General features: G+C 33.1%; 1 protein-coding gene across 1 annotated transcript; it reads right to left on the bottom strand.

Moving 5' to 3' along the window:
- Positions 1 to 4365: 4365 nt before the first annotated feature.
- LOC149897267 (uncharacterized) lies at positions 4366 to 9266 on the bottom strand. The gene is made up of 4 exons (XM_090116566.1): positions 9182 to 9266; positions 8619 to 8930; positions 6271 to 8444; positions 4366 to 6081 (listed from the first exon to the last, which is right to left on the bottom strand). Exons 1-4 carry the CDS (start codon positions 9264 to 9266, stop codon positions 4366 to 4368), a joined length of 4287 nt encoding a protein of 1428 aa, XP_089972692.1.
- Between the last annotated feature and the right edge of the window lie 3692 nt (positions 9267 to 12958).

The raw sequence follows: 12958 nt of genomic DNA, 5'->3' as shown, positions 1-12958 counted from the left end.
TAACATCCTATTAATATTATAAATGTGAAAGTTTGTATGGATGTATGGATGTATGGATGTATGGATGTTTGTTACTCTTTCACGTAAAAACTACAGAACCGATTACAATGAAATTTAGCACACATATAGAGGGTAACTTGGATTAACACATAGGATAGGTTTTATCCCGGAAATCCCACGGGAACGGGAACTATGCGGGTTTTCCTTTGAAAACGCGGGCGAAGCCGCGGGCGGAAATCTAGTATGAAATATGTTATACGGATTGTCATATGCCATACCCTTTAACTAAGTATTGGTAAGAAATTTTTCTCACAGAACTATACAAAACTTGTACCATTTCGGGTAATTGACACCCAAGAAGTGTCATAAAGGCATTCAAACAGTACTTCTGATGAAACTTTGGCAAAGCGAGATAAAAATATCGTTAGACGATAATCGATGTTTTATTATAAATGTATTGTTAGTATGTGTGATTTGACTAATGTGTGTAAGACGTTCAAGTAAAAAACTAGTATTTTTTCTGATCTTTATCTTATTGATCGTATTTAAATAAATATAAATGAATTTGTGATAATGATTTCATGTGAAAGTCTTAGGAAGGATTTGACAAATATTCGTAATAAGTATAAAGAAAATGTAAAATTTTCTAGCTGGCCCAAAGCATATATCGCAAACATGATAAGAATAGATTTTTTGTATTTAACTAATGATGATAAAATACTGAACTTATGTATTTGGCACACAGATAGAATTTTATTGTTTCTGTTATTGTTACAAAATTAAAAAAAAAAACACATTTTTTAAATTAATTTTTTAAATGGTTGTTGTACAAATAAGTATATTTTCTACTTTAAACTAGACTTACCTAAACAATATCCTAATTCATGATGGCCACAAGTCACCACAACACTAACGCGGCGGTTGTCCTATGGGACAATAGCTAACAATATGGTAAGTGAATACAGTAATCGAATTTACAAAGTGGGCTGGCCCTGGCGGTAGTGAGGGGTGCTGTCGATAGTTCTTCACGATTATAATGACATACGGTGAAGTTGGCTGTTATTTATGACTAACTTTAGTTTACAGGAAGATTGGTGTGAGGTAAGAAACAACTATCCTGTCATCTTTACAGGTTTACGTTTTTATGTTCAGTGTTTATAGCAAATATAGGAATAAAAGGAAATGATGTGTATTTGATAAACTTATTTTTACTAGTCAATGACTATAGAACATTATTGTTCCAAATAAAAAATAATTGTAAAATAAATAGTTTTAGTTATATTATGGGAAAATTACTAGGCTAGAGCTTTCGTCTAAAATATTAATGACTTATTGTTCGTATAATTATTGTTTCTTATGAACTAAATAAAATGATATTTTTGGTTTTATAGTATTAAAATAATATGTTTATAAAACATTTAAATGCCATATTAAAAATATGTTTGACGTCCACAGCGTAGCATTTTTGTACGCTAGTTTATAAGTTGTTATCATCACGATAACTACCTACCTACTAAACTTTCAAATAACAAATGACAATACATATTTTATTATTATCGAAATAGGTTCTGTAACATAACTGCATCCACAAAATAAATCAGAGACAAGAAAAAAAGGTTACGACTACGACTATGCTACGAATTGAGAGCTACGGCTACATAGGCTCTACGTTCCTAAATGGTCTTGCATCAAAAAAATGTTCATAACTACTATTATTAATAATTTGTTAAAAATTGTCGATAAAAAATCTTCGCACACATCACTACCGCGAAAGCCACACTAATGCCATTAATGTAAGTCGACTACGTCCGATATGTTGATGTTTAATTTTTTCAGTCGCGCATACGACAGTTTTGGCTATGGCTATACTACTATAAAATATTTTAATCTTGGCATATGGGCATAAGACTTATGGCTCAGAGGTTAAGCCCTCTAAATTAAAGAGTCCGTGGTTCGAGACTTGATGTAGAGCGTGGATTATGGCCTAATCCCTTATAGGAGGCCTGTCCTTGTAACAGCAGAAATATGGCCTATATACTTATAAAAATTTCGATACATAATATGATTATTTATCTTTATTTTTCTGTACATATATTTAAATTACACTTATGTATGTTCTTGGAATTGCTAACATATAGATTTTTTTAAGAATTGGAAAGTATAGTTTTTTATACGATCTCTTCCTAATAATCATCAACCAAATTGCTTTTAAAAATACTTTTACTAACTTAGGGCGTATTCAGAAAGAAAGCTTGAAACTTATAAGCGCTTATAATCGCTTATCGGCGCTTGTCAGCGCTGGTAACCCGCGCAGGAAAATATATGAACATGACAAGCGCCGATAAGCGCTTATAAGTTTCAAGCTTTCTTTCTGAATACGCCCTTAGCGTGTTATAGCAATAGTCCACAATATGGGTTACTACTTACTCTAAGCACTAAACGATCAAATCGTTACACATCTGTCTAAATACACACTTTCCGAACAATTGAGTATTTGAATAATAATAAAATATTGATTTTTTTATGTATTTTAAAACTTTATTATTAATAATATTGATATTTTAATGCAACAATCTCCAAAAAAATTATTTTTCAATTAATTATAAGCAATTAAAAATTGATGAAATTTAAATTAAAGTCACGTGACTATAAACGCGCCATGACTGGTCACGATAGATGTGACGTCAAAATGTTATAGTTGTACATACGTTTTTCTATCAACTGCAATGAGTGAAAACTAACATTATGACGTCACACGCGTTCGGGTGACGCTTCGGGAGTTGTCGGTGTGTTTTCGGTACTGGATTCAAAGACTAATTTTTATTTTGAAATAACTTTTGAATTATTGCAAAAAAAAATTAAAAAACACAGTTTTGTTATAAAACTAATATATAATCTTTCCATTTAGCACAAAAAAAAATTTTATTCAAATACTCAATTCGCTTCTTTTCTCCAAATATCCGATCAATTGTACATAACAGGTGAATCTGTAAGCGATCCCAACCCAATAAATCTATCAATCATAGCTGTATAATGAACATAACAAGGTTACATGTGGGTGCAAAACTTTCGACACCTCTACAAGTATGGTGATTGACGACTCGAATGTCTGAATGTTGAACAACTCATAGGGTAAAAGTGGGATAGATGCCCCACTTTTTGAAATAGCCTCATAATTTAAAAAACATGAATCTTATACGAACACTTTGTATGAATATAGCTAGGTTAATTATCTGTTTTGAATTACTATATATATTTTTAATCCTATCATTTATAGATAATGTGTAATAAATATTTTTGTAGAACAACTTTTTTGAGGATAGATGCCTACCTAGTTGGATAGTTGCCCCACCATGAAAATACTAAGGAGGATAGATGCCTGCAGAGTGGGATAGATGCCTGACATACTCTATAAACGCGAAATCTAATAAAATTAATATGATAAACCAGCTGTGTAAAATGACGTTTTGGCGGGATTCACTTAAACACTCAACACTTTTAAATTACTTTATTTTTACTTTAACACAATATTACACAAGTTACACAAGATCCACACGATACACAAGGCAGATAATCGACATGAAATTTCTTATACGTATTCAACAAAACATTTCGCTAGTGCGATGCAAATCTAAAGTGTCGCCATCTATTGGTAACTTATGAAACTAATTGTCGTAACTTGACATATTTAAACGTAATTAGACATTCCGCCCACCAAGGACTAGTCCGTAACAAAAAAAACAACTAAAATATACCTCTAAACAAAACAAAACATAACTAAACAAAACGTAACCGCCCACCGTGATACATCAACGTAGTGGCGTTAAACTAGTAACCAAACAAAATACATCTGACACTTCAGTCAACTGACCTTCCTAAATTTAAACAATTTTACAAAATAATCTTCTATTAACTAATCCTTTATTTAGGCAAAACACTAATTTTACTTAACGGTCGTTTTAAATATCCATTCTTACACTTAACTGTTACAACGCGAGTTATATTATCTGATCCAATATGTTTGTTTACAATTTTTCCTAAAATCCATTTAGAAGGTGGAACGTTATCATCTCTAATTATACAAATATCATTAATATTAGGTTCTTCTAATTTCGAATTCCATTTATACCTCTGATTTAAAGTAACCAAATATTCTTTAGACCATCTACGCCAAAAATTATTTACCATTTTTTGAATAACATTCCATCTTTCTAATTTATTTATATTACAATCATCATAATTACTATCACTTATATTTATAACCGGTTCACCTATTAAAAAATGACCTGGGGTCAGTGGGAGAGGGTCATCTGCTTCACTACTAATAACAGAAATTGGCCTAGAATTAAGACATGCTTCGATCTGTTATAGTACTGTAGCTAATTCCTCATACGTTAAAATGCTGTCACCTATGACCCGTTTCAAATGGTTCTTAGCACAACGCACTCCGGCCTCCCATATCCCTCCAAAATTAGGTGATTGCGGTGGTATAAAATGCCACGTCGTAAATTCTAATGTAAGAAGTTCCGCAATTTCATTAGGTAAATTAGATTTAGCAGAGTCAAACATTTCTCGTAAATGTTTGTCCGCACCAACAAAGTTTGTGCCATTATCACTGAACAAATCCTGGCAATGTCCACGTCTAGACGTGAAGCGTCTAAAAGCGGCGATAAATCCCTTAGCGGTTAAATCAGTTACAGCCTCAATATGTATAGCCCTTGTGACCATACAGACGAAAAGACAAATGTAGCCTTTATAAGACTTTGCCCCTCGACCTGGAGAAAACTTAATATTGACTGGGCCTGCATAATCAACACCAGTTGCCGTAAATGGCTTGCAAGGCTTCAGTCTAGTATCTGGAAGCTGTCCCATCAACTGCACTCTCGCTGCTTTCGAATATCGTAAGCACGTGAGGCACTTCCTATAATGTTGTTTTACTAGATCCCTACAGCGTACTATCCAATATTTTGTCCGAATGTAATTCATCATGATTTGCGGTCCACCGTGCAAAGTTTTTTCGTGAGCATCCGATATTAACAACTGGGTAAGATGAGACTTAGCTGGCATAATAATCGGGTGCTTCGTGTTATGGTTTGCGTGAGCCTTATCAATCCGACCACCGACTCTTAATATTCCATTTCGATCTAAAATGGGACAAAGAGTACGAAGGGGACTTCTCTTCGGTATATCCTTATTATTCTCTAAATCCTTGATTTCTTCATCAAACGCAATTCTTTGAACCTGTTTAATACATCTCTTTAATGTTTCATTCATTTCATTTACTGTTACAAACTTCGGCAAAATTTTTCTTTCTTCCTTCTTCAGTAATATTCTTCGACAATAAGAAATAACCCTTAGCATTTTAGTCAAATTAGAAAATTTTAACCATTCAAAATCTTCAAATTTATCTTGTTTAACCATTAACGATACTTGTCTTCTTTCTTCATTCGTATCTACTATCTCTGGATTTTTCATTTCAATGTTTCTGTTCTTCAACCATTCTGGTCCGTACCACCATAGTGAATGAGAAAGTAATTCTGTTGGAGTTAAACCTCTAGATGCGCAATCAGAAGGATTGGCTTCGGTTGAAACATGACCCCATTGATCATAATCCATAATAGTTAAAATCTCTGATACCCGATTACTTACAAATGTTGTCCATTTGCTTGCACCGCCCTTCAACCATGCTAAAACGATTGTAGAATCAGTCCATCCGTAAATGTTATCTTTGCATACCTTCATCACTTGAGATACTTCGTTCACAAGTTTCGCAGCAAGCACAGCTCCACATAACTCTAAACGAGGTATAGAAACTTCCTTCTCTATAGGTGCTACTTTTGTTTTAGCTGATACTAACCTGACATGTATGGATTCATCGTTATTGATGACTCTTATAAAAACTGCAGCAGCATAAGCAGATCTTGATGCGTCTGAAAAGACATGAAGTTCAACATGACTTTGACTAGTGCAACAAATCCACCTTGGTATTTCTACTCGTTGAATATCCTTGCATTGCTGTCGTATGTTAAGCCACATTTCGTTCAAATCTTCCGGTAATGCATCATCCCAATCTAAATGCGCCTTTCATATTTTTTGAATAAATAATTTAGCAACAATGATTACTGGTGCAATCCAACCCATTGGATCAAACATTTGAGCAATATTAGATAAAACTTGTCTTTTCGTGACTGGAAATTTTATCTCCGGTAAATTAATTGTATAAACAAATCTATCTGAACTACGATTCCATGAAATTCCTAAAACTTTTACCATATTAACAACCTTAATTAGCATAGATTCTTCATTTTCTTTATTATCTTCTCCAATATATTTTAATAATTCCTTACAATTAGAGCTCCATTTTTGAAGTGTAAATCCTCCAGATTTCATTAATTTGTTCATTTCATTGTAAATAATTTTAGCTTCTTGTAATGTATCACAACCTGTCATTAGATCATCAATATAATAATCATTTTTAGTAATTTCTGATGCTACTGGAAATTTAAGTTTCTCATCTTCTGCTAAACGTTGTAAAGTTTTAACAGCAAGATATGGTGCACACGCGGTTCCAAATGTTAGAGTGAGCAATTTAAAATGTTTAATTGGTTGATCCGGTAAAGTTCTCCATAAAATTCTCTGAAAATTTGTCTGTCTTGGATTAATAAGTACTTGACGGTACATTTTGACAAGATCAGCCACTATACAAATGGGATGGGTTCTCCACCTCATTAATATATGTCTGAGATCTTGTTGGATTTTTGGTCCAATCATAAGATCATCATTTAATGACACATTATTTGTTCCCTTACTAGAAGCATTAAAAACCACACGAACCTTTGTCGTATCTTTATCCTCCCGTACAACAGCATGATGCGGAAGATAGACAGCCGTTGGATTGTCTAAATCATCTTCTTCGACTAAAGACATATGATTAAGAACTAAATACTCTTCTATTACTCGTCTATATTCCTCATATAATTTAGAATTATTCTTAAGCCTTCTTTCTAAAGCGAATAATCTATTCTTAGCTATATCTATCGATTCTCCATACTGGCACTCAGGATCCTTATTTTTAAATGGCAATGTAACAACATACCTTCCATCTCGATTTCTTACAGTTGATTTTTCATATAGCTCTTCACACAATTGTTCCTCTCTTGTAAATTTCTTAACAATCATGTCTGGTTCATCTTCTAATTCCCAAAAACGCTTCAAAAAATCATCGTTAGTTCTAACCTGTAAATGAAAACTGTTAGCCTTATATTTATCTGAAAGTGAATCAGATACCTTACCCGATAAAACCCAACCAAAGACCGTATTCTGCGCTATTAAATTTCCTTTGGGTTGTTTCATCATACCTGTTAATAAAATCTCAGCATAAACTTCTGCCCCTAATAAAATATCAATCTTTCCTGGTGTTGCATAACCTGGGTCCGCTAATTCTACATTCTCGAGTTCGAGCCATTTAGGAGCATCTAATTTCACACATGGAAGCATAGACGTAAGTGAAGTTAATACATAAGCCTTAACATTAATAGAAAATTCTGAGTTATGACGCGATTTTAAACATAAAGTTACTACATGTTTAATATGCATTTGACCATCTCCCAGACCTGATACTAAACTATTAACAGATGTACGTTTAAGACCGAGTAACTGAACAGTTGCTTCAGTTACAAAAGACGCTTGCGAGCCTTGGTCCAACAATGCTCGTACCATAAATAAGTTACCATTATTTGACTGAGCCTTAAGTAGTGTCGTAGCTAGCAGAACATGATAGCTTTTATGCTCTCTTTTGGAAAAATTTGCCACAATCTTTGATTCTACTAGCGTAGACGAAGTTTTATTCTCAATCCCATCATTTTCTTCTTGTGTCCTTTGAGTGTTTTCAATGAATCCTGTCTTCTCTGAATGCAACATAGTATTATGTCTACGTCCGCATTTCTTGCAACAAATTGATTGTCGACATTTACTTACAATATGTGTAGGTTGCAAACAATTAAAACATAAGCCCTTACTCTGTACGTGATTTCTTCGTTCTTCTACTGTTTGCTTCTTAAACTGTGTGCATGCATTTATATAATGATTGTCACCACAAACTGAACATACATTCTCTGTCTTCTTATTCTGAAGGATAGCTCCGTGAAAAGAACTTTTAACCAATTGCCTTTTTTGTGACGTCTCATGTCTCATAGGTTGCTTTCCAGAATCTACCATCTCCAGACTCCGAAATCTTGCTTCTAAAAAATCCACTAACTGTGACCAAGTTGGTAATTCATCGGCACATGACATGCTTATCTGATTCTCCCATAGTTTATGTGATTGTACATCGAGCTTTGAAACCACCAAATAAATTACAATTGCATCCCAAGTTGCTGTTGGTATTCCCATATTATTAAGCGCTTGTAATACTGATGTTGTTGTGTCCAGAAGTTGCTTAATCGCTTGTGCAGATTCAATATTAATTTGTTTTTGTCCAAATAATTTTTTAAGAACAGCATTTAAATTATATCTTTTATTATTGTATCGTTTTGTTAATTGGTTCCAAGCCTCTTGGTAGTTTTTATCAACAGTAGCAAAATTTCTTAATAAATTCTCAGGTTCTCCCGAGACACTACTCTTTAAATAATGCATCTTTTGCACCGGTGATAATTTTTCGTTATTATGAATTAGCGACAAAAACATATCATAGAATGTCTGCCACTCCTCATATTTGCCCGAAAATGTTGGCAAATGTATTCTTGGTAGTTTTACATCGTCACTTGTCATCGTATTAATTGATGTTGATATCGGATTATTGGGCACTTCTTCAAATTTTTCTTTTAGTTCAGTCATATGGTCTATGTAAATTTCTTCAAACTTGTCATAATCGTCTTCCATAAAATATGTCAAGGATTCTCGTTGTTCCGATGTTACTATTTGAATTAGCTCTGTATGATTCCGTTTAAATCTTATATATAAAAATGAATCGCAAAATGTGTTGGTAAGCGCATAACTCGAGAACGGCTGAACCGATTTCGATAATTCTTTTTTTATTATATTCCTTGAAGTACGAGGATGGTTTTTATGTAGAGAAAACGTAAATATGTACCACGGGCGAAGCCGGGGCGGACAGCTAGTTCCAAATAAAAATCTTCCAAATTTTTTATTCTAGTTTCCAAATACTGTTTAGTGATTCTACTTTTCGGACTCTTCTTAAAGTTTTGTTGTGCCTTTTCTAATCTAAGCAATAAATCCGCTTGACTTTTAATTAATTTTAAAGCCATTTTAGTTTAAATATTAATAATTTAGTTTTATAAATTTTTCTTCTTAAATTATCAAAGTCTCAATTATCTTCCAAGTCTATAGAATAATCCAGAAATTTTTAAGTCCATATAATAAATTCTCAAATTTTTCCAAGTCCTTAGAATAAAATCTCAAATATTTTCTAAGTCCATATAATAAAGTATCAGATTTTTCCAAGTCCTTAGAATAAAATCTCAAATATTTTCTAAGTCCATATAATAAACTATCAGATTTTTACAAGTCCTTAGAATAAAATCACAAATATTTTTCCAAGTCCATATAATAAAATATTAAATTTTTACAAGTTCTACTTATCGGAAATTTTTCTAAGTCTTTCAAAGTCCAAAGTCCATCTTAGGTTTCGGCACCATGTGTAAAATGACGTTTTGGCGGGATTCACTTAAACACTCAACACTTTTAAATTACTTTATTTTTACTTTAACACAATATTACACAAGTTACACAAGATCCACACGATACACAAGGCAGATAATCGACATGAAATTTCTTATACGTATTCAACAAAACATTTCGCTAGTGCGATGCAAATCTAAAGTGTCGCCATCTATTGGTAACTTATGAAACTAATTGTCGTAACTTGACATATTTAAACGTAATTAGACACCAGCAAATGTCAAGTTCACATAGTTGTTCTGTTGTCCAAGTATATACTTGCGCTCGCACTCCTTCTTTTCTTTTGTATTTTCGTGGCGTGGTTCTCCTACAATCAGTATAAGGGCAGATCATTAATAAGTAAGTAAACATAACAAAAAAAAAGCAAATTAAACGAGTAAAATCGGTTAACATAGAGAAAACCTCTGACGCAATCAGGTAAAAATATAAACAGTACCTGTGATTATCGATACTAACATGTACATATGTATTGAGGGATAGATGCCCTTAGAGGCCCCTAAGGGCATCTATCCCTCGAAAAAAAAGGGGCAACTATCCTTTTTGATAAGGATAGCTGCCCCAGTAGTTTTTTTATTAAATAAAAACAAAAGAGCCACTATTTTCACTTAAATTTGTACTTAATGAACCAGTGTATAGACATAATAAGAAATATAGTGAAATTTATTAATACTTATAAAGTTATGCAAAGGCAAATATCAACCTTTTTAAATTTTAACGTGTTCGTGAAGTTCGCCGCCGATATTATAACACGCACTAGCGAAACACGTCTTCACCAAACAACAGCTCATGCGTACACGAGGTGCGGGGTGATAGGAGCTCCTATTTAAATCATTAATTCGTAGTCAGGACTCTGGGAAGTGAGGTTTTTTGAAAATGGGGCATCTATCCTAGTGCGGCATCTATCCCACTTTTACCCTAGTATTTTGTAGGATTTCTTTTGGGTAATGTTTATGGTTCTTGAAAACTGTTTTTTTTATTCTTTTTTATTTTTTTAGGATTTCAGTTAATTCAGTCATTTAAGTCAAATGTCCATAGAAGAGTCTTTAATTGTCATTGATTTGAGGTAGGTACAGCCTTTTTTATTTTTATATTATTTTACAAGACTTCCAACATTTATGTATAAATGATAATAATAACAAAGAAGCTTTCCACTAATGTTTTTGTTTACTTTCTTTAGTGGTTTACCAGTAATAAAATAAAAACCCACGCGTTGTTCCTGCTTTTCTTAGTAAACTGTTATGTACGATTATTTTAAACCACGGAAATAGAAGGGTGTTATATTATGTTTATTTTATTATCTGCATCTATGTTGGTATGTATATAATACCTACTGTAATAATTTTTGTACATATTTTCGGCTTTGTAGAGACGAAACAGATAAAGCTATTTTTAAGGTAAACGCCAATAAAATGCGACGAAATTAAAATACATTTCAAATATTGCCGTGACATTAAATTAACCCAGGTTACTTATTCTATAATTATATAAATTAACATGCAATTTTCAGCCCTGTTTATTATGAAAATTATAAGAGCGTCTCTTACGAAATTATGCAAAACAGATAAGGTCATAGGTGCTTCTACGAGTCGATGAGATTTTCGTGTATAATAACGAAAGTTCAAGTGTCACTACTAGCCTATCTTATATTATAAGATATACAAATATGGTTAAGACAATAAATACCTATTTTTATTGTATTTCATCATCATCATCATCAGCCCATATACGTTCCCACTGCTGGGACACGGGCCTCCTATGAGGGTACAGGCCATAATCCACCACGCTGGCCAAGTGCGTGTTGGCGGATGACACATGTCGTTGAACTTTTTAATTCTTCGACATGTCGGTTTCCTCACGATGTTTTCCTTCACCGTTCGAACAGTGGTGATATTACAATATGCGCAAATAAATTGAAAAATCAATTTATTTCCTGCGCGCTCGCCTCGTCTCGAACCCCGGACTTATCGATTCCAAGTCCGAGGTCTCACCACTGAGCCACCACTGCTCCATTTATTGTAAATAAAATACACACACACACACACATCCTCACAAACTTTCGCATTTATAATATTAGTAGGATAGGAAGGATAGGATAGGATAGGATATATTAATGATTTCAGACAACTTCTTCTATCTTTCTGTTTAGCAATAAGTCCACAAAACAACACCTTTTTGGCCGACTTAAAAAGAAGGAGGTTCTCATTTCAGCCGATATATTTTTTTTAATGTTGTTCATTTATCGTTCTTGTTCTACTCGGGTTGTACAATCAAGTATTATAAATAAATATATGATTGTAATTCGCTTCGCTGCATGTGCATTTTTCGCTAAATCAATGCTGGAGTGGCACTGACGATGTAATTAGCTTAAGACGGGGCCAAACGGGGCTTTGCGAGTAATGAATGTAATCTCTTTATGTGGTTACTCAATCAGTTATTTATTTGAAATGCACATTTTTTTATTGAGCTGATTGACTTCCTGTGTTCTAATTATATTATGTGTAATTATTTTTTATGTTCAAATGGGAATAAATAAAATTCGATGACACGTGGTTAAACAAAAGTAGGTAAGCAAAGCTTTGGACCTCCTCTTAAAAGTGATGATGTACAAACATTTTGTTAATGTGCATGATGAAACGTTTTACCAAATAAATACTTATATAATAATCATTATCATAATGTAAGAAATTATAGAAAAAAATAAATAAATGTAAGTAACTAGTTAGTTGTAGTCAGGTGAGTTTAGTTAAATTTTGATGCAGTTTAATCTCATAAGTCAAGGCTATTTATAATAACTTCAAGCCTCAGGAAAGCTTGTTATGTATCGTTTTGTAACTAGGCTAATTATTATTTATTTCAATATATAATATTACTTACTATCCGAGCTCCGCGGATTCACCCGCGTGGCTCCGCTTCTGTTGGTCTTAGCGTGATGATATAATATAGCCTAAAGCCTTCTTCGATAAATGGGCTATCTAACACCGAAATAATTTTTCAAATCGGACCAGTAGTTCTTGAGATTAGCGCGTTCAAACAAACAAACAAACTCTTCAGCTTTAATTAGAGTATAGATTACGTTCAGTGCGGTAGTGGTTTTGATAACCACGAGGTGTAGTTAGTCGCTTTCAATACCGAAGTCTGTAATAAGTAATAACCGATTTTTATTTTTAGTGAAATATTTAGATTATTGTCGAATTGTATGCGTCACAAGTTATTTATTACGATTGCCTTGTTTTCACATAATATTAAGGATCTTAATACT

Source organism: Colias eurytheme, chromosome 26, assembly GCF_061535395.1.
Source record: "Colias eurytheme isolate Ceu_HAF_F1 chromosome 26, ilColEury1 Martin Lab GWU primary, whole genome shotgun sequence".
NCBI classification, from domain to species: domain Eukaryota; kingdom Metazoa; phylum Arthropoda; class Insecta; order Lepidoptera; family Pieridae; genus Colias; species Colias eurytheme.
The sequence above is the reverse complement of the archived record's forward strand: the minus strand, read 5'-3'. Positions and strand labels throughout refer to the sequence as shown.

Bases quoted from the DNA above. Each gene is read 5' to 3' on its own strand.
- LOC149897267 (XM_090116566.1), bottom strand. From the start codon at position 9,266: ATGGCTTTAAAATTAATTAAAAGTCAAGCGGATTTATTGCTTAGATTA. The intron at 8,931-9,181 runs GTAGAATCACTA...GGAATCATACAG, and splicing joins CTTTAAGAAGAGTCCGAAAA to AGCTAATTCAAATAGTAACA. The intron at 6,082-6,270 runs GTAAAAGTTTTA...AAAATATGAAAG, and splicing joins TAATTAAGGTTGTTAATATG to GCGCATTTAGATTGGGATGA.